The 27,720-nt window shown below is 52.2% G+C and overlaps 1 protein-coding gene across 4 annotated transcripts; it reads right to left on the minus strand.

Annotated features, from left to right (window-relative positions):
* Nucleotides 1-1,278: 1,278 nt before the first annotated feature.
* TEF (TEF transcription factor, PAR bZIP family member) lies at nt 1,279-26,721 on the minus strand. 4 transcript variants are annotated; one of them, XM_025458668.3, is made up of 4 exons: nt 26,435-26,721; nt 11,832-12,149; nt 6,018-6,238; nt 1,279-4,855 (listed from the first exon to the last, which is right to left on the minus strand). In XM_025458668.3, the coding sequence occupies exons 1-4, from the start codon at nt 26,541-26,543 to the stop codon at nt 4,640-4,642; spliced, it is 864 nt and encodes a 287-aa protein (XP_025314453.1). In that variant the 5' UTR covers nt 26,544-26,721; the 3' UTR covers nt 1,279-4,639. The 4 variants fall into 4 exon arrangements, with proteins under 4 accessions (XP_025314453.1, XP_025314443.1, XP_025314435.1 ...); XM_025458658.3 differs by lacking the exon at nt 26,435-26,721 and adding an exon at nt 16,591-16,844; XM_025458650.3 differs by lacking the exon at nt 26,435-26,721 and adding an exon at nt 16,083-16,360.
* Between the last annotated feature and the right edge of the window lie 999 nt (nt 26,722-27,720).

Below are 27,720 nucleotides of genomic sequence, written 5' to 3' on the forward strand. Positions count from 1 at the left end.
TGCCCCGTAAAATGGCCATTTTTTCTTTTAAAGATTTTATTTATTTATTCATGAGAGACACAGAAAGAGAAAGGCAGAGACACAGGCAGAGGGAGGAGCAGGCTCCTTGCAGGGAGCCCGGTGTGGGACTTGATCCCAGGACTCCAGGATCACACCCTGAGCCAAAGGTAAGCACTTAACCACTGAGCCACCCAGGAATCCCTAAAATGGCCATTTTTTTTTTAATTTTTAAAATTTATTTATGAGAGCCAGAGAGAGAGAGAGAAAGAGAGAGAGAGAGAGATATGCAGAGACATAGGCAGAGGGAGAAGCAGGCTCCATGCACCGGGAGCCCGATATGGGATTCGATCCCGGGTCTCCAGGATCGCGCCCTGGGCCAAAGGCAGGCGCTAAACCGCTGGGCCACCCAGGGATCCTAAAATGGCCATTTTAAAAAGCCCACCTGGCCAGCCTGTCTCCAGACTCTACATGAGTGCTTTTCCCCTTTGAAACAAAATTAGGGATGGTTCCTGGTCCCTGAAGCCACAGCGACCCCGGGCACTTCATGGCCCTGAGCACTACAGGCTGCCATGTCGGGAGGCAGGACCTGCAAACAGGCAGCTCGGGGCCGCAGGGGGTAGCAGGCACCGCCACTCTGCACCCAGAGGGAGCAGGGGGCTAAGGGTGAAGGCAGGGCGCTGCTGGGGGCCAGGTGAATTCGTCGCCGGCTCTGCCCAGGGGGTGCACCTTCTTCTGCCCCCACACCCGATGAAAGCCCCCAGGGACCCGGGCCAGCCTTGAGCAGGGGGCCCGGGGATGCTCACGCTGAGTGAACCTTGCCAGTGGCTGCTCCCTCGTATGTAATGTATCCTTTAATTGCGAGGTCCACCGTGGCCACAGACAGGAAACTCGGCCCATGGAGGAAAGGAACATCCCTGGAATTCCACCCTGGGACCCCACACCTAGTCCTGACACTTTTTCCTTTTTATATAATTGCCGTCAGGGGCTCCCTGCTTGGGAACTCTTCTCCTGAGCCATTCCCCGTCTTTCTAGCATCTGTACCGCACTTTTCCTCGTCCCTACAGCTTCTGCTCTGCTATCTGTCTTTCCTCAACACACGGTGCGGTGAGCAGGCAGGTCACTCTCGGGGGACGAAAGAGGAAACGAGGGCACAGAGAAGTTAGGTGACTTGGCCGAGGGTACGCAGCCGGTGGCGCAGGGGTGCCTGTGATGTCCCTCGGGCTCCTAGGCCACAACACACACGGACAGGGGAGGAGGACAGAAAAGACAGTCCCACGATTCTCATCTCAAAATATTTAATCTTGTCTTGAAAAGGACACATCCCCGACTTCCCTCCCGGCCACATCACTCCAGCCCACCAGCAGCGACACATTCGCACGCACACACGCACATAAGGCCAATGGGCTACAGTCTGCCTCTGCCCTCTCCGGCGGGGAAGGAGGGGCCTCTCCTTGCCTCTTTCCCCCAACAAGGGTAAAGGGGAGAGGGGCCCGCTGGAATGCCGGCTCCCAGGGGAGGACGCAGAGCCCCACACACTCTATCACATGCACTTAGAAAAATAAAACCAAGTGGTGTTCTGGCATCCCCAACACCGTAAGAGAGCAATATCCACCTGGAAGTCATCTTTGCCATTTTCTAGAAAAATTTATTGCACTTAATGAACAGATGTTAAAGGAGCTCTGGGGTGGGGCTTTGCCACGAAAACCAGGGGCTCTTTGCTCTTTGTGTTACCGGGAGCAGAGCTCCCAGGGTCACGGACGGAGCGCTGCCCGGCACAAACGGGCCCTCCTCTGCTGGTTCCCAGGCCTGCCACCCTGCCTCCGGCTGGAGGACCATATTAGCCCCCCGCAGCAGGGCGATGCTTACCCAGTCAAGGGTCAGTGCCCAATGCCCTCCCCAACCTCAGGGCCCGGACAGACAGCCCCCTTCCTTTGGCCACGGGTAAGAGTTACCCAGGTCCTCCACGAGGTGCTAGCCATCATGAAAGCTCTCTCTAAATATATATATTTCTATATCTAGATATACATTTATTATATGTATATTCTTCCAACATTCTAGCTCATTCATGATTTGTCTATTCTGAGGTTGCAACGAGGCTACCGTGGAGCTGAAGACGGGGAGCTCAGGAAGGCATGCGCCTCCCAAGCAATCACAAACCCACAGAAAGCCACCTCTGCTGGCTTCCCTAGCCTCCAGCGCTCCGTAGACGATGTCAAAGGTCTGAGCACAGGAGCCTCACTCTTTGGCTGTCAGCCCCAAGGAGGGAGTCAAGGAGACTCCCAATTCCTGACGGATACTGAGCAGGGAGCAGCCCTCTCCTGCTCCAAGCACCCGATTCTTAGGCCTGGGAAGGAGACACGCTTTCTCTGAGCGGTCCTCTTCCCCCAAATGTCCACTTCCGTGGACCACTCCTTCCTATCCCCGCCAGGCTCCTGACTCAAAGGAGCTCTTCTGAAAGAGGCCGGCAGCTACTCTCTTTCCAAGTAAGCACTTTGGGAAGGAACCAGACAGCCACTGCCTGGCAGGGAGGAAAAGGAGGGCACTGGGCAGGCAGAAGGTGAGACAGAGGAAAGACATCAGGCCATCATTCCACCGCTCAAGGGGGACATGGACACTAACCAGAGAGCAGATGTCCATCCTTAAAACAAAACAAAACACAACACAAACCATATACTTTCTGACCAAAGAAAAGGAAGAGCTTTTAAGCTGGAGGCTCTTCTACCAATTACAAAATGAAAACTGCCCTCTTGGTGGGTAGCCAGACCAGAGAGAGTGTGTCCGGGTAGGCAAGCTGCCCGGGGCAGGACACAGACATGCCGGATGCAACGGCCCTGTTGTGGTTACAATAGAGTGAGAGTGAATATGGGTTTTATAGAACCACAAAGTCAAAATCAGGAGGGAGGGGGTGGCCTCCCTTGGCCTCAGGGACCCTTGTCAAGTACCCTGGAAGGGCAGGTGTGCAGGTCCCTGGAGGGCCGTGGCATTCCCCTGGGGAGTGGCCCATGGCCGGTGCATGGTGTCCCCCGGTCTTAACATCTGTTATGAAAAGTCTTAAAGGGTCAGGGCACAGAACTTGGAGCCACCACTTTAAATAAAGCCAGTGGTAAGCCCGACAAAGTGCGCCTGTCACCTCTGACCCCTCTTTACCACAGGCTACCCGCCCTGAGCAAATAAATACACCCATCTCCAGGTGCCCTGGCTGACCACAGTGAGCAGAGGGTCCCACGGCTTTCCTCAATGAATCTTCCAGGTACAGCAAAAGGATGACTGAGTCCGCTGACACGAGAAAGGAACAGCTGTGAGATAGAGGAGCCACAGCTGCGAAGACCTCTTCCCTCCACATCATACCACAGCCAGCTTGTGTGGGTGGCCGGTGCCTCCTGGGAAACAGACCAAGGGGCCCCTTGCCCGAGTGGATGGCCCAAGAGCTGAGCTGTGAGCCCTGCGACCCCTTACCAAGTCCCGCAGACTGACACTCCTGGCAGCTCACACAGGGGAGGGATCCTGAAATAAGAACTGGGAAGCCCTCTTCTGCTTTTAGGGAAAGTGGGCTCTGGCCTGGCCCACATTGGAGAGCAGAGCAAGAAAAAAGGGGAACTTCTTGGGAAACATGCCCCAGCTCTCCGCCCACAATGTACGGGGTCGTGGAGGCCGGTTTTCTAAACACCATGCGGAAGGTGCATCCTGGCTCCAGGAAGTTAAGCTTCCTAGGCGAGAGGGGGGGTTCCTTTTAAATCCAAGATCTGAGCGTGGTCACTCGGTGAAAAGAAACAGCAGGCTCCAAGGCCCAGTGTGGTGGGACAAATAAGTCTCAGGTGGCCTCCATGAGTGGCCTGGAGAAGAGATGAAAAGGCCTCCCTCTGCACTGTGGTCAAGACTCGGAGACCAGCCGCCTGGGAGTCCCTCCTCCAAAGCAGATGAAAAATGGAGAGAGCCCACCGCCAGGGCCTCATCCCTGGCTTCCAGGCCTCAGAACCACAGGAGAAAAGGGGTGTGGGAGCTAAGAACAGCCTGGTGCGCTTCTGCTGTGGGCCCCAGACCCACACCCCATCCCAGGCCGAGTGGAGACCCTGCTCCCGTGGCCCGGCCCTGGGGGGATACTGCGGAGGAGCTGCTTTGTCTTTCTACCTCTGAGGGAGATGGGAACGGATGTTTCTCTCAAAGACTTTCTGGGGAGGGTGAGGTGGGTGACTGACGCACCCCACCTGGAAATGCGCCCCGCTACCTGAGAAGACGTTGGGCGACAAGGATCACGATTCATTCTGTGGAGACAGGCTCAATGGCCCAGGCCGGAGACTGAGGGAGAGTCAGGGAAGCCCGAGCCCCTGGTGAAAGGAGATCTGTACCCCAGAGGTCCCCTTCCGATTCAACTGGGACATCCAAGAATAGAAACTAAGGCTGATTCACCCGTCTACGTAGATTCTCTCGCATCCCCACGGGTGAGGAGGCTGGCCCCCCAGAGAAGTCGCCACGTGCGCTGGCCATGTGATAATGAAGCTTGAACGTGAACGCTCCTGGAGCAGGTGTGCCACCGTTCGACCATGACGAGTCATAAGTCTCCACGCGTGTGTGGGGTTTCAGGGAGCCCCCAGGCAGAGGTCTGAGGTGCAGGCAGCGCTGCCCAAGCGGGGGACACGGGTTACAAGGGCCCGTACTTGGTCTCATACTTGGACACGATGGTCTTACACTTGCCCACCTCCTTGCGCAGCTCAGCCACCTCCGTCCGCAGAGCCGTGTTCTCCTTCTCCAGGAAGGCTGCCCTGATGGTGATCTGGTTCTCCTTCAGGCGCCGGGCATCCCGGGACCGTTTGGCCGCTACATTGTTCTTCTTGCGTCTCGTCCAGTACTTTTCATCCTGTGGAGAAGTGTCCTTTGTGGGTTTCTCCTTGTTCCCCATGAGGGAACCCAACCCTTCCCTTCCTGCCAGCATTCTGCACCCCAGATTCCTCTTAAAACTCCATCTGGTGCAGCCAGCCAAAAGCTTGGACCCCAGGGAAGGAGCCACATGTGCCAAGGACACTGAAGGGCCCTAATCTTTACCCGGGCATGTGGAAGAAGCAAAGCCCTTGGGCAGTATATGTGGTGGAGGGAAGGGGACTCATGGTCACTGGTTCTGGGCTACTTCAACATAAAGCACTATCGCCTTGCCTCACTTCGACATTTTGGTTGTGGCTAAGGGCCGGCATCCTGCATCCAGTTCCCTGGGTTTAAATCTTGGCTGGAACTGTGTGAGTCTCTTAGCCTCTCATCTTTACGATGCGGGATAATAACAGTGACTCTGTCACGGAGCTGTCTGAGGGTTAAACAAGTTACAATGTATGAGGGGCCTATAGGCAGCACCTGGCACATGGTACAGACCACACAAACGTCTACCATTTTCACTGTCATTGCTACTGAAGGCTCAGAAGCCTCTGGAGAGACAGGTGTAGTTATTTCCATGTTACAGATGAGAAATCTGAGGCCTCGTAAGCTCTTGGTGGCAAAGTGGAGTTTGAACCCAGGCCTGCCAGATTCCAAAGCTTGGATGAAATATGTTCCTTTTGAATTTTTTTATAAGAAAGGATGGAAAGATTTTTGTAAAATCCTCTTCTCCCTCCCACTCTCTGAGTTCCTACAAGAGCATCAGCTTGAAAGCTGCCTTCTCCTCCCTGGGGATGGCAACATACAACTATCTTTTGTCCTTCAAAGCAAGGGCTTGTTCAATGCCAGTTCCCGTGGCCTAGTGAGCTCTGGCCCGAAGGCTGGGCCAAAGCCAGGAAGTGGGAACATCAACACAGTGGTGGCCGGGAAGAAAAGAAAGAAGCTACAGGGAGTTGCACTGGGGCCAAATGTTACCTGACTCTCTCTTTCTTTCTACCAACTGCTGCAGGATATGGCTCCACACGCTGAACTCATGCCTTTCTAAATGGTGTCCCCAAGGAGACAGGGTCCTCCACATGAAATTAAATGGGAGGAAGCACAACCCCTTGGCTCTTGAACCGATGCTGTACCTTTATTTATAACACATAGCAGGTTACCTTCTGCTCATCGGGGACAAAGACCTTCTTGGCCTTTTTGATCATGGGCTGGGGCTTCAGGTCCTCCTCTGCAAACTTGTGCTTCCGAGGGTTGAAGAGCTCCCCACCAGGGACACTGGAGAGGACCAGGTCAGCAGGGTCAGGATTGAAGTTCACATCTACCTCCACACAGTTGGGGTCAATGGGACTCGGTGTCTCCCTCTCCTTTTCCAGGGAGGATTCTGAAAGACACAGAGGCAGATGGTCCCAAAGCAGCTCACTGGACAGCAAAGACACGTCTCACACCTGGACACCTGCTTCAACCTCAAGGTTGCATCAGCCATTGCCACTTGGAGGGAAGAAAAACTGCAACAGCCTTAGCCCCAAAGCTGGCATAAGTGATTCACTTCAACAACACGAATTCTGTCCATTAGGAACAAAATGCTCAAAAGGAAACAGAGGCCCTTGAAAAAGACAGGATTTTCCGATTGTCTCCTTCCCCCCAGAAATGTTAAGCAAAACATTAAATCATTATGCCCCCTAACTTCCTGTGGTTTCAAGTTCTCAAATAATGAGAAACAGCTGAATTCCTCTATGAACTATTATGCGCTAGGGACCCAGACTGAATGAAATGGCTTCCATTTTTGAGTCCCTCAAGACATTATTGGTCACAGCGTTCATTCAGTCTTAGGACAACTCTGAAAGGCAGACAGGTGTTAACCTTATTTTATAGATGAAGAAACTGAGGCTCAGAGAAATAGCCTGGTTTTCCCAGGGTCACACAGATGGTAAGTGACTAAAGTACAATTTGAGTCTGGGTCTGCTTGACTCTGAATCCTTGTTCTTTTCTACCCCTTCCGGCTGCCACTTTATAGTGGACATTGGATTAGAGGCACTTTCAGAATGCAAAGGTTGTGCATTATTAGAGAGAAGTTATAAAAAAAAAAACACCATCATACCTTTGGCCTACTCATTCAATGCTACTGATAGGAGTACACAAACTCTTAAGTCAACAGATATTTACTAAATATCTACCACATGCCAGGTACTGTCTTTGCAAAGACAAAGCAGCGCACAAAACAAGTAAAAATCCTAGCCTTCATGGAATGTTATTCTAGCGGGGGAAGGCTGACATTACACAAGATAAATTAAAAATATCTATAAAAGTGTTGGATGCCATGTGGCTATTTGGGAGGAGAACATTTCAAAAAGAGTGAACAGCAAGTGCACCAGGATGTACACAGGCAAGCAGTGGTGTATTCAAGAAACAGAAATGCAGCCGATGTAGCTGAAGTGAAAGGATGGGAGAAAAGAGTAACAGGACAGCTCCAGAACATAAAATACAGGGCTTTTAATCCCCAGAAAGCAGTGGTTTTCAACAGGGGATGATTCTGTCCCACAGGAGACACATGGCCACACAAGGAAAAGGGGCATGTTCCTCTGACATCTAGTAGGTAGAAGCCAAGAATACTGTTAAACATCCTCTAACGCACAGGACAGTCCCTCCCTCTACCCCAACAAAAAAAATTATCTGGTCAAAATGTCAATAGTCCCAGTGATTTGGACTTTTGCCCTGAGATGGGAGAAGCCACTGGAGGGTTCTGAGTGGAAGTGTGACATGGTAGGTTTTCTCCGGATCGTGTGCATAAACTCAGTGGATCCTATGAGAGGGGGTTAATTACAAAAAGGGCTGGACATCAGGAGAGTGAATGACCAGGGACCAATGTGGTAACTGTGGGAGTACTGCAGATGCCAAACCCTACACCCGCAAGACAAACAGCCAGGATGCCAAAGCCTGACAACTAGGACTCCCACACTTTGCAGGGAGGAGCAGATATGGCTGCAACCACTTTGTACACTATGTGGTGGAAACTACAAAGGCTGAAGGCATACGTGTCTGATGACCCAGCCCCATGGAAACACACAGACGTATTTACCAAAAGACATGCACATAAACGATCATGGCAGTGCTGTGCATAACCCAAAACTAGAAATGCCTCAAATGCCCATAAACCATAGAATGGACAAACGTGGTATGATCGATCATATAATGGAATCACTCAAGCAATGAAAATGAACAACCTGCTACAGGCACGTTATAAATTTCCTCACAAATTTGAGGAAAAGAAGCTGGACAGACCATACATACTACTTATGTCTTTTAACAGGAGAAACTGAAAAATTAAGAGACGGAATTTTACTTTCATTTCTACCATGTGTATAATTCTTCAATATAAAACTTACTTTACCTGTATTGTGGTTTTATTTCTGCCAGAGGAGTATTCCATAAGTATGTTTGTTTTTTGTTTTTAAGATTTATTTATTCATGAGAGACACAGAGAGAGAGAGAGAGATGCAGAGACACAGGCAGAGGGAGAAGCAGGCTCCATGCAGGGAGCCCAACGTGGGACTCGATCCCGGGTCTCCAGGATCACACCCTGGGCCGAAGGTGGCGCTACACCGCTGGACCACCAGGGCTGCCCTGTTTTTGTTTTTTGTTTTTTTATAAGTGTTGTTTTTTTCCTACTAAACATGATATTTCCTATTCATTCATTCATTCATTCATTCATTCATTCGAGACACAGAGAAAGAGAGAGAGGCAGAAACACAGGCAGAGGGAGAAGCAGGCTCCACACAAGGAGCCTGATATGGGACTTGATCCCAGGTCTCCAGGATCAGGCCCCGGGCTGAAGGCAGCGCTAAACCACTGAGCTACCTGGGCTGCCCCATAAGTATGTTTTTTAAATATATTTTGTCAGTGTAAAGTGATTCATATGCCCCTATAATTTATATGTATATTATAAAGCTAGCTATAGGGATCCCTGGGTGGCGCAGTGGTTTAGCGCCTGCCTTTGGCCCAGGGCGCGATCCTGGAGACCCGGGATCGAATCCCACGTCAGGCTCCTGGTGCATGGAGGCTGCTTCTCCCTCTGCCTGTGTCTCTGCCTCTCTCTCTCTCTCTCTGTGACTATCATAAATAAATAAAAATTTAAAAAAAAATTAAAAAAAAAAAAAAGCTAGCTATAGGTACTGATAAATGTCAGACCTTAAACATAATTACAATAGGCAAAAACAAACATCATACATAATACACATACATATATAATTAATATGTAATGCCAAGCATCTTTGGTGATGGAAATAACGATAGTGATGGCCTCTGGGTGGTAATGACTGAATTGGCGTCACAAAGCATTTCTGGGATACCAACTGTGTTCTATATCCTGATTTATGTGGTAGTTACATGGGTGGGTTCACTTTGTGAAGATTCATCGAGTTGTGATATGGGCACTTCTGTATGCCATACTTTATTAAGAAGGCTTACTTAGAAACAAAATTGGGGCAGATGGGTGACTGACTCAGTTGGCTGAACTTCTGACTCTTGGTTTCAGCTCAGGTCATGATCTCAGGGTCCTGGGATGGAGCCCATGTCAGGTTCTGTGCTCAGCTCAGAGTCTGCATGGTAGTCCCTCTTTCCCTTTCCCTCTGCCCCTCCCCTCCTCACTCTCTCTCTAAAATAAATCTTAAAACAATAACAACAACTCAAAGGAAAATGCCACTGAGACTGCCTAAGGTATAAAATGAAGACTCATTTCCAGCTCTGCCCCCTACCCATACATGGGCCCAGCCTTCTAGGACAATCTAATGGGCACAAAAATGAACTGCCTTCGGGCAGCCCGGGTGGCTCAGTGGTTTAGCGCCGCCTTCAGCCCAGGGCCTGATCCTGGAAACCTGGGATCAACTCCCACATTGCACTTCCTGCATGGAGCCTGTTTCTCCCTCTGCCTGTGTCTCTGCCTCTCTCTCATGAATAAATAAAAAATCTTAAAAAAAAAAAAACCAAAAAAATGAACTGCCTTCAAACAAGAATTCACCTGGAATCAGCGGAAGCCTCTATATCTCATCAGTTTACAAGAGAAAAACAAGGGGCAGAGGAACATGTTAAATGGTACTATAGGGCTACAGTCAGAAAAATCTAGCATTTGCAAAACTCTACAGACCAATGATCCAGTTTCTTCAACAAATAAATTGGAAAAAAAAAAAAAAAAGAAGAGACCTTATAGATAACAAAGGATTTAAGAGACAAAACTAAATGAAATCTGTGGATCTTGTTTGGATCCTGATTCAAACAAACAGTAAAAGAGTAACTTTTTTTTAAAGATTTATTTGAGAGAGAGAGATTGAGCACATGTGCATGTGTGTGCATGTGTGTACAGGAGAGGAGCAGAGAGAGAATCTTATTTATTTATTTATTTTATTTTTATTTTTATTTTTTTTTCAGAGAGAGAATCTCAAGCAGACTCCTTGATGAGCAAGGAGCCCAACGTGGGGCTTGATCTCATGACCCTGAGATTATGACCTGAGCCAAAATCAAGAGTCAGACATTTATCCGATTGAGCTCCCCAGGTGTTCCTCTAAACAGTAACATTTCTGAGACAACTTTTTGGGAATTGGAATGCTGATGGATATACTGTCAACTTTTTATGTAAAATCGGTATTTTTGTTATGTTTTTTGGAAGAACCTTTAAATCTTACAGACATATTAAAATACGTACAGATGAGGGGGCAGCCCTGGTGGCTCAGTGGTTTAGCGCTGCCTTCAGCCCAGGGTGTGATCCTGGAGACCTGGGATGGAGTCCCACATCAGGCTCCCTGCATGGAGCCTGCTTCTCCCTCTGCCTGTGTCTCTGCCTCTGTCTCTTTCTCTCTCTCTCTTTCTGTGTATCTCTCATGAATAAATAAAAAAAATCTTTAAAAAAAATACGTACAGATGAAATGATATAGTATCTAGAATTTGATTTTAAATAACCAGGTGAGAGAATGGAAGAAGTTATGGAAAACAAGACTGATTATGAATTAAGAATTATGGAAGGTGAGTGATAGTTACATGAAAGTTCATATACTAGTCTCTCATTTTTGTATTTGAAAATGTTTCTGTAATAAAAAGTAAGAAAATAAAATAAAAATAGAGCATGAGAATTCCTTGGGTGTGGGTCCCCTGGGTTCCACACCAACTCCTGGGATCCTTCATGGGAGCCATCAGCTTGTATGCCTGTAACTGAGCCTGCAAAAAACTTTGTAGGGCTCTCTGAGACAGCAGCCATGCCTCCTCTGAAGGGTTCATGTCCAAGCAGCATGAAAACCAACCAACCAACCAACCGACCAACCCACCCACCCACCTACCTCAAGAGGTAGAACAGAAAAAGAACAAGAGGATAAAGGAAGTGTCCTGAAGATGATGATGGTCCTGGCAGCAAGAATGCCTTGCTCAGGGCAGTGCCTAAGGAGTATCTGGCTTTGGAGTCAGGCATCCTGACTTCAAGTGCTGCCTCCACCACCTAGCAGTTGTGTGACCTTGGGCAAGTTACTTCTAATTTCCTCAGGTATAAAACAGGTATGAGAGTATCAATGTTACAAGGTTTTTGTCAGGATTATGTATTAATGCCTGGCATGCAGTAGGTTCTAAACAGATGTTACCTGGTATTATTATTATTATTGTTACTACTGCCTGAGCTTCCCAATAAGCTGTGGCAAAGTGCATGCAGACGCAAAGGGCAGTGTGCTGAGGAAAAGCAGCCTGGGATTTCCATCCTGTAAAGCCTCAGACTGGAAGGGTTCACTCCACTGTCCCAGCCATGTGCAGCACACCAACCTACAGAAAGGCCCAGACTGCGCTGATGTGGCTGCTATTTTTGTCTCCAGCCTCAGGGGACTGTGCTCAAGGGTGAGGAGCCAAGGATTTCTCCATGCTGCAGGCCCACCAGGACCTCTGAGAGAAAGACCTCACTGGGTGTGTGAGGGCCCTCTGGATGGGCCAGGTGGCCAGGCACCCACCTGTGCTGGACGCGGTTTCAGAGGCCTGAAAGACGGCAGTGGAGGAGGATGGAGGAGATGCCGTGGAAGAGCTGGCTGACTCCTTCCCTTCCAGCTCGGCCACAGGCAGCAGCAGGTTCTGGGCCAGGTGGGTGGGGCTGGCGGGGATGCCATTCTCCAGCAGGAACTCATCCAGGTCCATGTACTCCAGGTGGAAAGACTCGCCATCATAAGGGATGGTCTTGTCCCAGATGGGCGGCATGAGGGACGCTGAGACTGCCATGGTGCTGGCTGCCGCAGCCTCGTCTTCCTCCAGCTTCTCCTTCCCTTTTTCTTTATCTGCAGACACAAAATCTGTGATGAGACACCACACCAGAGGGTAATTCAACCTCAGGAGGTAAGCAGTGGGCCTCTCAGGCCTGACTCTTTTCCATCTGAGCCTTGACCCGTCCCAGCAATTTCAAGAGCCTGCTCTGCTCTCCAATTAAAACCTGTTGTTTGTCCCAGGCCCACTGGTCTCCTTCAGCGGTGGCAGCGTGGCCTCACCCATGCCTGGGCTTCCCAGAATGTTCTCCACAAGTTCTAGGGCCTGATGTGGTCCCAGGATTAATTCAGAATAGGCTGTGGGATTGGCATCTGCAGGAGAGAGGCTGCAGGGAGGAAATGGAGTTTCTGCTATCTTAGTAATATTTTAGGAAAGGATATTTTAGGATTCCTCAGGCCAAGAACTTTTGTGTTCTTCTGTCCTGTTCCCTCCAGCGAAGCTTCTCCACAGCAACCCAGCCTAGGGCTTGAATCTCAGCTGTGGCACCCACTTGCTATGTGTGATTTTAATCTCTCCCAGCCTCAGTGTCCTTCACTGTACATGAGAACAAAGCAACCTCTTTGGTGAAGACTAGAGATAACATTTTCTTAAAAAACATTTTTTTAAAGATTTATTTATTTATTCATGATAGACATAGAGAGAGAAAGAGGCAGAGACACAGAAGGAGGGAGAAGCAGGCTCCATGCCGGGAGCCTCGTGGGACTCAATCTTGGGACTCCAGGATAGCGCCCTGGGCCAAAGGCAGGCGCTAAACCGCTGAGCCACCCAGGGATCCCCTTTATTTTTTTATTTTTTTGTGTTTTTTTTGGGGATCCCCTTTAAACAACATTTTTATCTTCAAGTAATCTCTACATCCAACGTGGGGCTCGAACTTATAACCCCAAGATCAAGAGTTGTATGCTCCATTGACTCAGCCAGCCGGGCACCCCTAGAGATAGCATCTGAACATGTCCTGTAGGGTTCCTGGCACACAGCAGGCATTCGCTATTACTGTGAGCTCACTGAGGGCAGGGACTACATCTAATTCATTTCTACATCTGAAAGACCACTATGGGAGCAAGCTGAAGGAAAATGTGCATACTGAATGAAAAATGCTGGGTTTGCAAACTGACTCCCTTTTGGTTTATTGGATAGAGGGCTTGGAGCTGTCTTTTCAGAACCTATTTCAGAACAAGCATTTCAAGAGCCTTCTATCTCTGAATAAGCAGGGAAGACTGACGGCAGGTTTTCTGGAAAGAAGGACAGGGCTGGAGCTGAAGTAGAAAAGCTTGTTTCCTCCTGCCCCCCCCCCCCGTCCCCCCCCCCCCCCCCCCCCCCCCCCGCCCAAAGCTTGTTCCCATTCAAAGCAAAACTAATCAATTAGTGGAGACTGGATCCCACCTAATTGTCTCAGCCCAAAAGCTATGCACATAGATACCCAAGAACGGGCAAATTAAGGGGAAAAAAGATGAAAGAAATGTGACAAGGTTAGAAGGGAATCAAAGGGAGGCTAATCAGGGAAGTGGGAGATAAAATCATGACAAGTTCATAATGGGCCTTCAAATTGAGGGAGACAACTTTGAACTCTGGATTCTGAAGTGAAAAAGACAAATCAAATATGATTATGTCAGAAATAAACCAGTCATGCGTGTACTCCTAGACCACAGTCAGTCAGAAAAGCAGCCTGTTGGTCCAATAAAAATGAACACACCCAGTGTGTTAAAAAGGTGGAGGTTTTGACAAACAGAATTTGTTCATGCCTTCTAACCTGAGTTGTTGCAACTGCCTTCTGTACCAAGCTTGGGTGGGCTGGGAGGGCCAGGTGGCCTCCTTGTTCTACTCCTCTGAGATCTGACTCTACATTCTGTTCAGAAACGACTGTGCCCTATGTTGGATCGGATCATGGGAATCAAAGGAGGCAGGAAAAGGGAAGAGACAGAAAAACAGCCATACTGAAGGACACATACCAATAAGTTCCAGGCTTTACTTGGCATAAGCAATTAAAAACATATTTCTTAAAAAATTTTTCTTTTTAAAGATTTATTTATTTCATAGAGAAAGAAAGCATGAGTGGGAGGGGCAGACAGAGGGAGAGGGAGAGAGAATCTCAAGCAGACTCCACTCCGTGCGCTGAGCCCAATGCAGGGCTCAATCTCAGAACCCTGAGATCATGACCTCAGCTGAAACGAAGAGTCAACTGCACCACCCTGGCGCCCCTAAATTTATTTTTAAGTAACCTCTATGCCCAATGTGGGGCTTGGACTCAAGATCCCAAGATCAAGAGTTGCACATTCTACTGAGCCAGCCAGGCACCCCAAGAATATTTTAATCAGTGTTTTTATATATATATATATTTTTATAAATTATAGTCAGAGTTTTAATTATACGAGATGATAAAGGTCTAGGCCCATTACTTAGGTCACAGGGATGCACATCAGTGGTTGCCAGTGATAGTGTAAAAAGCACCAGACCAGGCTGAGAGCTGTAAGACCTAGTTATGTGACCTTGAGGAAGCACCCTCACCTTCTGAGCCTCAGCTTTCCTCATCTGGGGAATGGGAGTAATATCTTATAGGACTGCTATGGAAGACTACATACGATTATGTCAAAGTGCTTTGTAAGCACTGTGTGAATACAAGGTAGAATTATTGTTATAGATGGTGGCTACTTAGTAATCTTGAATAAGAACCTGAGAGATGTGCACACCTGTCCCAGTAGCTCCTCTCATCCCCATCATCTGGAACAAAGCACTACCTTCCAAACAAAGAAAAGGGTCTGTGCACATGAGGTTCCAAAGCAGAAGGGGAGAGCCTGGCCTTACCTGATGTGCTGAAGCTATTTATAACCCAATAGTGACAGCCACAGAGATGGGAACCTCAGCACACACTCAGAAAAAAAGGAGAAACAGCATTTTTTAAAAAGAAAATTAATTCCTCAAGACAGGTAATTTACAGAAGGCTTATTCCTTTCCAAATCCTTGAGCCACACTGATGGTTCTCAGAAATTCAAAGATCTCAGACTGAAAACATACTTCAATGCAGCTCAAACTTCACAATAGGTAGCACTCCTCCTGTGCCCTGAACCTCCGGTTCTCAAAGGCCAAAAAACAGGCCAAACCTGCTTTCCACACAGGCTCCAGGGTCCTTTGTGGCCTAGGAAGCAAGCAGCAGCCCAGCCCTGCCACAGTGGCCCCAAAGTCTAGGGTCAGCCCCAACAAACCAGGTGAAGGGCCACAGTGGCCTCGTTCTGACTCTCATCCCCCTACCTGCCTCGCCCCAACCTCCCCCTAGGAGGGCACCTGGCATCCCTTCTCCTGACACCCCTCCCCCACCTCAGCAGCGGAAAATCTCCCCGGTGTACCTAGTAGCTGGGGATACGCACATGCAGGGATGAAGAAGGGTCCTCCTCCCAGGAGCAGGGAAGTCCATATACAAAGACAATCCACCACCGTATGTCAGCGCTTCTCAAACTTTGGTGGACTTTGGAATCACAGAGGTGGGGTGCTCCTTCAAATGCAGGTTCCTGTCCCAGCAGCCGCAGACTGGGTGGGCGAAGGGTGGGGCCCAGGAACCAGCATTTTAAACTAGCATCCCCAGTGATCCTGCTGCAGGCATCCCCAGGGAAGGCGCCCTGGAGCGTCCGCTAAGAGGCTGCTACGACCCCCATCAGCCTCCTCAGTAACCCCTACACGTCGCGCGCGCCCTGAGGCGGCCCCAATGAACCTCCTCACCGCGACCCCCACCCCACCTCTCCCTCCTGCCCCTTCCCCGCCAACCTCCATCTGACCTAGCCTCTCGCTAGCCACCCCGACCTTCTCTTCCCAACGCCCTCGCCTCGCCCTCCGCGGCCCTCCGCGGCCCTCCGCAGGACAGCTACACCCTGACCTCCGACCTCCCCGGCCCCGCCCTCGCAAGGCCCCGCCCCTGCAGAAACCCCGCCCCCGGGCGCGCGCGGACCCCCTCCCCTCACCGAGGCGCGCCTCCCGCGGGGGGTTCTCCATCAGCTTCTTCAGGACCAGCGGGAAGGAGCCCGGCAGGCCCCTCTCCCCAGCTGCGCGCCCCGGCCCGGGGCCCGGCCCCGCCTGCGGCTCCACAGGCGGCTTCTTTCCGCCGCCCGCGTCCGACATCGTGCCCCGCGCTCTGCTCGCGCGCCTCGCCTCCCCCGCCCGCCCCCCGAGATGGGCCGGAGCCGTGCGACCCGCAGCAGCTGCCGACACGGGCAGCTACTGCGCAAGCGCCCAGCAGCACCCCCACCTCCCTCCATCCCTACCCCGCCTGCGGACAGGCGCTGGCATATTAATTATTCATGAGGCCAGGCCAGCGTCCCCGGATCGCGGCTTCGGATTGGCCCATCCTGCGAGGAGGGCAGGCGCAGCCTTCCGGGCCGTGATTGGTCCGGCCGCCGGGGTTAGCGCGGCACGTGTGGGGCCAGGTGAGGAGCGACGCCGGAGGCCCCGCCCCATCCGCCTCTGTGTCACCTGATTGGCGCCGGCTGGAATCGGTGTCATGGGGCCTCTTCGGCCGCAGCCCCTTATCCTCAACCCGTGGTTGCACCTTCGCCTCCCTCTTCACAACCCCCGCCCTCCTCCCAGACCACCGCAGCCGTTCCCCCTTCCCTCTCATCGCAATCTCGCCACCTCCTGACGCGCCACTGAAGGGAGCTGGGCTGGGCGAGGCCGGGCCGGCCGGGGGAGCCTATCAAGTGGCCGGCTCGGGCCGCGCGTCCGGCCCCCCGTGGGTCACGTGGAGCCGCAGCCGAGTCTAGTAGCGGGGGGAGGGGGAAGAGGCGGAAGGCGCGGTGCAGCCAATGGAGGGCGGGGGCGGGGTCCGGGGCGGTGCACGAGGCGTAGCACGTGCGGGGCTGCGGAGGGGAGGGGAGGGGAGGGGAGGGGAGGGGAGGGGCGGGGCGGGCCTTTCTGTTCCGGGGACTCTGCCCAGGGTCGTGGGACGGGAACGCGAAAACCTGGCGCGCGCCCCTCCTCCTCCACGACCCAGAGGTTGGCTGAGGCCAGGGCCGCAGACGGCGACCTGCCCTGCCCGTAGGGCTGGCTGGCCTGGCCGCGGCTGCGGGGCAGGGGGGCCGGGGGGGGGGTGTCAGGTTCCCCACGGATCCGGGTGCTGTGCGGGTGTGGCGGCCAGATAAACACTAGCGTGGAGGGCGCGCTCTTGAGGCCCGCGGGTGGCCAGAGAGGGGCTGCCTTGCGCCGGGGCCAGGGCCACGCTTCGTCCTCCCCTTCACTAGCTTGTGACCTTGGGAAAGTCCAGTGGCTTCACTAGCGCCTGCTTCCTCATCCATAAAATTAAGGGGTTGGGCTCCTCTGTAAAATCCTAAACAGCTCTGCAAGTCCTGTACCTCACTAGGACTTTCCCTTCCTTTTCCTAGAGAAAAGCGAAACAAAACACAATTTCTTTTCGCAGGGTACCGATTACACCCTTTGCGGGAGAACCTCCTCTTAAAACACGAATAGTCCCTGAGAATTCCTCAGGAGACAGTCGAAGTGTAAAATGTGAGTGGGTACCGTGGAGACGGGAGAGCGCCCAGAACTTTGTACCTCATTAGAGCACAAATTACACTCTGCTTTGCACCCAAGCTGTGCTGGCCTCTGCCGGCCTCTAAACTCCCCTGGGGGCGGGGGAAGGGGTGGGGGGCTTGGCCTGTTGATCCGGTTTCTCACCAATGAGCCTGGGGCTTCCAGTAGCCAGGCTGGGGAGCGGCAGAGTACAGGCCTTGGTGCACAGAATAGGTTCCGGACGCCAACACCCGCCTAGCTGAAAGCTGGCCAGCTGATGCAATCAGGATTTTGCTGGAAGTTGAAGAGGAAAAAGAAGTGGGGCCCCTGAGCAAACCTGGGAAGCAAGAGTTTTGAAGGGATTCTGGGGGAATGGTTGGGCCAGGGTCATGGCATCTGGCTCCAAATTCGAGTTCTCAATTGCCACACACGTGACACTTTGGTCACCTTCTGGTTCGTGTCTCCAGCCAATGGCTTCACATCTCCAGGCCTCCTTTACTGGTATATCAAATGGAGGTAGGGCAGGGTCTACCTTGTGGGGCTTCCAGAAGCCAATGCACTGCAGAATTGTAAATGTGCAACAAATGGTAGTCTTCATAATTTTACTAAACATGGCTACAAACCCACTGCTCGGTGTATGCTGATTCTCTGTTTAGTAGAAACACTAAGCTGTGCACAGATTTGTTGCGTTGTGGCCTTGTTGGTGGGAGTTACGTATGTGGTTAAACAAAAATATCTTAGGGGGACTCCTGGATGGCTCACTTGGTAGAGCATGGGACTCTTGATCTCAAGGTTGTGAGTTCCAGCACCACACTGGATGTAGAGAATACTTAAAAATAAAATCTTAGGGGTGCCCAGGTGGCTCAGTAGGTTAAGCATCTGCCTTGGGCTCAGGTCATGATCTCAGGGTCTTGGGATTGAGTCCTAGGATGAAGTCCCCACATCACACTCCCTGCTCAGCAGGGAGTTTTGGGGATGTCTGGGGGCTCAGTGCTTGAGCGCCTGCCTTCGGCCCAGGGCATGATCCTGGAGTCCCAGGATCGAGTCCCACATTGGGCTCCCTGCATGGATCCTGCTTCTCTCTCTGCCTTTGTCTCTGCCTCTCTCTCTCTGTGTCTCTCATGAATAAATAAATAAAATCTTAAAAAAAAAAAAAAAGGCTGGTTTGGCGGTGGAGAGACTTGCTGCGTTAGTTAAATGTCTTATTTTCATGGCTACCATGACATTATTGAAGGGGTAAAAAAATAAAACAATTTTCAAGGTATTAGAGGAGGATTTGTCATTTAACAATGGAAAGTTGTAACATTTGTTTATAACAAGGGTGGATGTAGTAAGGAGTAAAGATTCAGATATCTTTGTAAGCTACAGTTATCCAAAAGGCATAATGCCAGCTCTACTTACCACTCAGCCTGGAGCAACTAACCTAACAGGCAAGCAACACAGGTTGGAACTTTAAAACTCAGTTTTGATTTCATTCTCTTTTCATGTCCTGACACTCCCCATGTGTGTGTATTGGTTTTTTTTTTTTTTTTTCTCCTGGATAACCACAGGGTAAATGGTGTGTCACAAACACTGTGGGAACATTATAAACATGTTCTCTCTCGTGCTTGCTTGCAAGCTAGGAGGTTAGCTACGTTGTGGACTGGCAGCGTTCAATAGCACCACTCTGGAGGTGGGGCGAGAGCCATTCCATTCTGGGCTTCCTTCTCTAGCTGAGAGGGGGGAGCCATAGCACCTCTGGCTAGCCTGTCTCCTGTCAATCGGTAAAGTGGGAATAACAGCGTGGCCTCACCCCTTCTCGTGGTGGAGGAATAGATGTTGTGAGAATTAGCTGATTTCCATAGGGTGTGTGAGCCCTGTGAAGAAAAAAGCTCCATAAAAAGGACATGTCATTACACAGTTAAGACTTTAAGGTATTGGGACGCCTGGGTGGCTCAGTGGTTAAGTATCTGCCTTTGGCTCAAATCATGATCCCGGGATTCTGGGATTAAATCAATCCTGTATCAGGCTCCCCACAGGGAGCCTGCTTCTCCCTCGGCCTATGTCTCTGCCTCTCTTTGTGTCTCTCATGCATAAATAAACACAATTAAAAAAAAAAAAAGACTTTAAAGGTATGAAGTGGGATCTCAGTGTCCTTTAGTGACAGGGTTTCAATGCAGTGATTTTTGAGAGAAGTGTGGTCCAGGGGTGAATTTGTGGGCTTGGGGGCAGGCATGGGTTGGATCTCCTCTCAGCTGCTGACTGGCCACATGGCCTTGGGCCTGTGACTTCTCCTCAGCCTCCTATTTGTCTCTCAGAAACCAGGGTAGATATGCATACCTCACAGAGCAGTTGTGAGGATGAGAAGCATGAGAAGCGATCTCAAGCGCCTGCCAGAACAGTATGTGGCATGGAGTGGGTGGGCCTCCACCCTTCCCCTTCATTCAGGTTGTGTCAGGTCAGGAGTAGAATTATTTTGGGAGGCTGGGTTCCAGAGTCAAAGCTACAGCAGAGATATGGATGTGAAATGTCTGTTTTCCAGAGCTAGACTGGCTTTAAATTCTCTTTAGTGTTTCGGGAACCTGCTAACCAACCCAAGTTAAAAAGGTAATTAAGGGGGAAAAAAAAAAGGTAATTAAGGGGTGCCTGAGTGGCTCGGTTGGTTAAGGGTCAGACTCTTGATTTCAGCTCAGATCTTCATCTCAGGGTGATGAGTTCAAGTCCCTCATTACGCTCCACACTGGGAGTGGAGCCTACTTAGGAAAAAAAAAAAGTACTAAAAAAAACCCAACCCAACTTACTTGAGCATATGCAGAACAAGTGCCTTTTGTTAAGCCATTATGCCAATTCAGAGTATTATTATTTAAACTTGAGTTTCAGAGGAGCTAAAACTCCAGCAAGGGAGCCTTTGGCCACAGCGATCCATTTGGCCAATGTTGAGCATCTAGTAGAACAGTACCACTTCCAGTCTTCCGACTTACTGAGCATGGTGTGTGTAAGAGCAGGACAATGAGAAGGCTTCCACGGAGCTCCAACAAAGCCCAGTCGTCTGTGTGCTTTGCCAGTCCCCAATGCAGGAGAGCACAAAACTTGGTTCAGGGTAGTAACTCAGTAAATATTTGTTGGCTCGCTTTGTTGGCAGTGCTGCTAGGAAGGTTGACAAAATCTTTCAGAGCCAAGTCCTATACATTTGGAACATTATTGACATTAAATAACAGTCATTGTGTTGATTCACAGTCGAACGTGGAATAGCAAACATGAGCCATCTTCGATGGCAAGTCCCCTAGCACAAGGCTGGCCAACAACCCACATACCTGTGGCTGCATAGTTCTGGGCTGTGGTTTGTACCTTGGTCTCAGTGTGCTCTAGGGGAGAAGTGGTGGGTGGAGGCTCTTCACTAACTCTTGCCCATCTCTTCAATACGAGTTTCCTGTTTGGCTTGCCTCTTGTCCACCCCCAGGGTTCGGGTTACAGATGGAGCGCTGCCCGAGAGTGCCATTTCCAGAGAAGCCATCACCTCCAGCCTCTGCCACGTCTCAACAGCCACCGACAACCATGGTTTCTCCAGTGAAAGCTGTGCTGATGGTGCAGCCGTAGGGTGTGGGCTCTGGAGTCAGACCATCTGGGTTTAATTCCTACTTTGCTTGCTAACTGTGTGACCTTGGACAAGTTACTTAACCTCTCTGTGCCTGAATGTCAAAAGCAAACCCTTCAGGCACGCCCCTGAGAACAGCACTTGGCACCCAGCAAGCGCTTGGTGGAAGTTAACTCAGCCTAATTGCATTTTGGGTTGTCCTGGGAATACCTCATTCCTCCCCACCTGCCACTTCCCCAAGAACAGTGGGGGTGGGCAGGGACTCTCAGGCAGGGTTATGACAGCTCCAGGCTTCTTTATGATCTCCAGGGCCCTGCAAGTTCTCCCCTCTTCAGGTCTCTCCACCTCCCCCCTCTACCTCTTGTCCCCCTTGCTCACTTTCTGCAGCCACAGTGGCCCTTTATTCCTCAAACAGGTGTTTTTTCTGACCCAGAAAAGGGCCTTTGCAGGTGCTATTCCCTCAGCCTGAAAGTTCTAGGTGTTGCTCATTCTTCCTCCCTCTCTGGACCTCTGCTCCCATGTCACCCCCTCTGAGAGGCTGGCCCTGACCCTCCTCTTTGCTGATTGTCTCTCCCCACTGGAATGCAAACACAGGTGTGTGTTGGGGGGGAGTGTTTGCGTCATTCACCCACCCCCAAACCCATGCCACAAGCATAGCAAACGCTCAATAAGCGATTAGATGACTGAGGAGATCCTGTGGGAATCCTGTGGGAAAGGATGAGCCCGGAGCAGGCCGAGCTGGGTTGGGATCCTTGATAAGTCTGTGGCCTTCCCTTTACCAAGCATCCATCTCCTCATCGTAGAATGGATGATCCTACCTCCCTTGCAAAGCCATTCCACAAGTGGTGACGTAAAAGCTCACATTCAGGAAACTGGTTCTTAGAATCAGGATTCATTCCTTGGGCAGTGTCACCTTGGGTCAGGCTCCTAAAGGTGCGAAACCATCTGCAAGGGGCACTCTTAGACTCAACTGCCAGTTTCTGGCACTCGGTAAGAATGAATTTATCACATTTCTCTGTGATTGGTGATGGTGGGGAACAAATAGAAAAGAAAGCTTGAGTCCCTAATGTGGGAGCAAAGAAGAGAGGCTAGTCCACACACTGGCCTGAGGGTAGCTGATTCCTCTAAGTGCATTTCCTTACCATTTAGAGGTGGTAGGATTCAAGGAGCTAATGTACCCAGTATATAGAAGACCCCCACCCCACCACCGCCTCCTCCTTTTCCCTAAAAGCAAACTCCACAATTTCTCAGTTTCTCTCTGGTTCCACCAGGCTGGGTGTGGAGGCAACCACATGGACTTTTCCTGAGGCCAAGCTCAGAACAGCCCAGGGTGCACTGAGTCTACTTCTTGGCCCACTCAACACAGTCCTCCCAGAGGAGGACACCCAGGCTCTCTCCGTGCACCCCTGCCTCTGCCCTAGCACGTCCCACTGGGATCCCGCCTATTACTCGGCCCTTGCTCTGGCCAGCACAGCTGGTACCGGTGGGTGCAGACAATGGCACCATGCCCCAGGAGCCTCAGCACCCATTTCCAAGGAGACAACCCTGTGTATGCTCCCACAAACTTGCAAGATCCAGTTCTTTCAAGGAGAATATCCTCGGGAAGGAGAGTCAAAAGAGGGGAATGGAGGGTCAGATTACAAATGTGATGTTGGTGGAAGGAGCATCATGCCAGGCCCAGCTGCTGTCTCTCACAGGAAAACAGTGTAGCAGGGATCCCTGAATGGCTCAGGGGATCCCTGAGTGGCTCAGTGGTTTGGTGCCTGCCTCTGGCCCAGGGCGTGATGCTGGAGACTTGGGATCGAGTCCCACATCAGGCTCCTGCCTGGAGCCTGCTTCTCCCTCTGCCTGTGTCTCTGCCTCTCTCTCTCTCTGTCTGTCTATCATGAATAAATAAATAAAATCTTAAAAAAAAAAAAAAAAAAAGAAAACAGTGTAGCACTTCACAGTGTGCAAAGGCTTCTCCATAGGAGAATTCATCTAATCTTGGCATGAATACCTGTGAAGCAGGTATTCTTTGTACCTTGTACAGATCGACGGTGGGGGGCCTGTCAAGGATTCCCTGTTGGGTGACCCACAAGGGATTCTAGTCAGAAGCTCCCGGAGGCAGGTACCCTGACTGCCCAGCTCAAAGTAAGGGTCTTGTTAAACCTCTGAGGTGGGGGTGGGTGGGGGGATGGGGAGTGTTCATGCCACACAGCTCCCTGGATGCCTGAGAGACCAAAGCTGGCAGGAAAAGGAGGGACTAGCCTCTGAGCACGGCTGAGGCCCCATGGGTTGAGGGAAGGATAGGATGTAAAGATCTAACAGTGTGGTTGAGAGAAGCAGGGTCTTTCCAGAGGCTGGAGAAGGAAGTGAGAGAGAGAATGTGCGACTTGGAACAGAATCCCCTCTTGGAAGAGGATCCTCCAGAGAAAGAGCAGGCATGGAAACAAGAAACATCCTGATCCCTCTAGGGATCAGGGACCAGAGACAGAGAGAAACTGAGTCAGGACTCAGGGTACAGAGCCACTCTTTTGCTGGATATGAATTTGTCTGCCCTCAGGAAAGTCAGTCAAACTGGTGGCCACAGTGAGGGGCCACCAGGCAGCCATGGTGACCTGAAGCCAGGGGGGCTCAAGGCTGGTCAGCTCTGCTAGACAAAGTGCTTGACTAGGGACAGGAAAGAAGTGGAGGTCTGCACAGCCTGGTGGGGGAGGCCCAGGGGCAGCAAGAGGGAGAGAAGCCCCAAGATTGTATCTGAGGAAGCATCTCCGAACTAGAACATGGAGTGAGAGGCTGCAGGGGAGCAGGGTCTTGTGAGAGCGCACCTGGGATTTCTCACACTCGGCACGGGTTGCGTCTATAATTCCCTCATGCTGAACCCAAGATATGCTCTGCACGTGACCCAAAGGTGTGTGGAAGCAGTCACTGGGCTGGAGAAAGTGGAGAGCTTGTAAATAGGCCTCAGGCCCCCATGGAGAAACTACCCCTTTCACACCAAAACAAAGGGTGAGCAATCCTGGGGGTAGGCCTGCTTTCTGGGGCAGCTGGATGTTTCTCTTGTCTTCCTCCCATTGAAGTCAGATGCCAGGGTCGGGGGAAACAGGGAGAGAGAACTTGTAAAGTGCTTGCTACATGACTGCTGGAAATTCTAGTTCTGTATGGGATGTGTGGTCTTTTTACCAAGATATATTGGTTTTCAGGTAGATATGTTTATTTTCATTAAAACTATGGAGAGGGTCGCCTGGCTGGCTCAGCAAGTGGAGCATGAGACTTTTGACCTCGGGGTTGTGAGTTTGAGCCCCACGCTGAGTGTTGAGATTACTTAAAAATAAAGTCTTTAAAAAAAAAAAAAAGATATGGGGAATCTGGGAGCTTTGGAGAATGGTGACCGTGGTTTGGGAGCCATAATGAATGAGGTCTTTGTGGGGTGCACTAACACTGTTAGCTCTTCAACCTTCATCCCCTCATCTGCTCATTGGTATCCATCAGCCCCGTGGGGCCTCATGCTTCTGACCCCCAGTGAGATGCCACATGGGAAATCGATAAGAGGTGGCATGAGACTCTCGTTCATGACCCTTGGACCGACCTAGCCATACCAGACAAACTGAATTTCAGTCTGAACTCGCCAACTCTTGGAAAAGCTCTGCCTGAGAACCTGGGCAAGTCCCCTCAGTGCTGAACCCCAATTTTGCCCACCCATAGGAAGCAATGGGGACTGCCCAGCAGTTGTGGGGACCAGGGGCCAGCTGGGAGCCAGTGGCCAGCAGTTGCTGCCACATTTCAAAGGCTCTGTGATCCTAGTCCAAGGAGCAGTGCCCTGAGTCGCCCCAATAACCCTTTTCTGTCCAGCTGAGGGGTGTCCCTGCAGAGCTGCTGGCCACCCAGCTGCTCCCTGTGCACACACTGGGCCATCCTGAGACACCCTATCTTCCCCGGGCGCCTCTACCTCTAGCTCTTGGAAAGACTTCTAGCTTCACCCACCCACACAGCCCTTCAGAGATGGCAAGAAAGTCAGCTGTGGCTTCTCTGCCAGGCTTAGTTGAGAGTTTCCTGAAGAGACGGGCTCCTCTGGGTTAGCAGCCGGGGCCTGAGGCTACACGGGCATAGGAACTCCTCCTAGGACGCCTGCCTCTGAGGGTGGCCCCGACTGCCCCAGGATTCAAGCCACAGGGTGCGTGGTCTGAGGGGCCTGCGCCCAGAGCTCTGTGGGAGAGCCCACGGGGACCCTGCCCTGAGCTTGGGGAGCCACCTTCCTCCCTCGGGGAAGGGTCTCCTCACTCCCCAGAGGGTGAGGGCAGGGCCTGTGGTGTCTGTCCCCAGGCTTCAGAGTTTGGGAGTGGCTAAGAGTCCTTTGGAAGGAAGTCCTGCGGGGACACCCAGGGCTCTGGTGACAAGACAGATCAGGTGTCAGCACAGCTGGATGAGCAGAGAGGGGTCCCCCAAGGGGGCAGCTGGGGGTCCTAAGTCTGCTCCAGCAGCAGGAGACCGGGGGGCTCCTTTAAAGGCGCATGTGGATTCTGAGCAGCGAGGACCTGGGTGTGAGCCCCTGACATCTGAGCACAGAAGAGATTTGGAGAAACGTTTATCAGGAGGGAGTACTCTGAGCAGGCTGGCCCCCAAATCTAGCCATGGGCTTGTTTCTGCAGGCAGGCTCAGGAGGCACCTGGTGCCGGCTGCTGGCGCTGCCCCTCTGTCCACGCCCTCCTCTGCTGGCTCCCGGGCCCCGTGTTTGCCCGTGTATCCTAGGAACCGGGGCTGCGAGCCTGTGGTCCTGTTACATAACAGCTTCCATGCCATGCAGGGGTTCAGCCCTCCAGCGAGCGGGAGCCGAAGCAGGCGAATGGAGGAAAGCCTTTTCTCCAGACACCGGACACTGCCCAGATCTACAGCCTCCGCCAGCTGCCGCCACCCCACACACACAGAGGGAGGGAACTTAACACACAGTCGGCGGCGTTCAGTGCTTCTCCCAGCACAGTGCGCGGGTCCTGCCCATGCCCCACGTGAGCACAGCACCTGTCAGTGGCCGCACGCTGGCCAGGGCTCCCGGAGCCCACAGGCCCAGGAGGCAGCCCCTGAGCTGCAGTGGGGGCTCCCCACTCTCTCCCTCTCTGCACCCAGCCCTCCTCCTGCCCAAGAAGGGGGCCCAGGGCAGACCTCGAGCGGGGAGCTGCCCGTCCCGCCACCGTGCCTGCGACTGCCCCCACCCCTCGGGCACAGGGGCGGCCAGCCAACCCAGGCCACCTCCGTTCCTACCTGTCCTCTTTTCTGGCCAAGGCAGAGAGTGCTCCAGCAGGGACTTGAGGACCTCAGGCATGTCCATGGCAGGGGCCACTCCAATCCGGTCACAGCTCGACATGGACATGGCCCGGCGGGAGGTGCTTGCTTGGGGAGTTCAGAAGCAGCTAGAGAGGCAGGAGCTGGCCCGGGAGCCGCAGGCTCTGGAGGCGGGCGGGGCGGGAGCCCGAGGCAGCCAATGGGCAGTAGGGGCCCCGGCCCACCCGTCCACCCCCGGCTCGGCCGCCCGCCCGCCAGCTCTGGCTGCAGCCAGGCCTTCCCTTCCCGCTGCCTGGCAGGGCGGGCCTGGCCCTGCGCCAGCAACAGCACGTGGAGCCACCGCGCCAATCCTCTGACAGAGCCCAGCCTGTTATCTAACTTTGCAAAGGGAAGTTCTCCCCCAGGCTGGGAGCCATAACCAGGCCTGCCAGGTGAGACAGGGAGATGGCTCCCCGCCCACAGCCAGCGTGCGCCGCACACCCAGGCGCGCTCGGCCGAGGGGCCCTGGTGGCCAAGTGCCGCAGAGGGCAGGGCCGGCCATGGAAATCAGTGTGGCCCGGGACCGGAGACCCTGGCGCTCCGGGCAGCACAGCACGAAGGTCGTACTCTGAGTTGGCACGGACAGGCACAAGGAAGGGGGATCACGCCTTCACCTGCAAGCTTGGGAGCCTCGAGAGGTTGTTGGCACAGTCTGACGCCCGTGCATCCTGCAAGGCACACAGATTTGCGTGTGGCGTGGCTAACTGGGGCTTTGCGCCATCTGCAGAGCCCGACGCCTGCTCTCCTAAAAGACATGTGAAAACCTGCAGCCTGGGATTCCTGTGGTCTTCCGGGGAGGGGAAGAGGCAGGTGCCCTGCAGACAAGCCCTGGGTGGGCCCACAGAGCAGCACCACTGAAAGGGAGCGGCTCAGACTTGTCTTGGGTGATGTCCTGCCTCCCAGCCCATCCTGGAGACCTTGGTGGCAACTGGCTGTTTGCTTCCTGGCCCTCTCAGCAGGACTTTGGCCTCTGTGGTCCCCAGGCCACTTGAGCGTGTGGTCAAAGCCAAGGTTCCGTATGTCCCCCTCCACCAAAGACCAACATCAGACTCGGCAGGCGAGGTAGGGGATGTAGGGGGGTCGGGCTTTTGATTCTGCCGCACACTGATGTGGGATTTGGACAAGCTTGCACTGCTAATCTGGATCTCAGTTCCCAGACTCTTCAGTGTTGTGACCTCTGAAGTTCTTTTCGACGCCCATTCCATGTCTCTGACACTCCCAATTGG

Source organism: Canis lupus, chromosome 10 (assembly GCF_003254725.2).
Source record: "Canis lupus dingo isolate Sandy chromosome 10, ASM325472v2, whole genome shotgun sequence".
In the NCBI taxonomy this organism is placed as follows: Eukaryota; Metazoa; Chordata; class Mammalia; order Carnivora; family Canidae; genus Canis; species Canis lupus.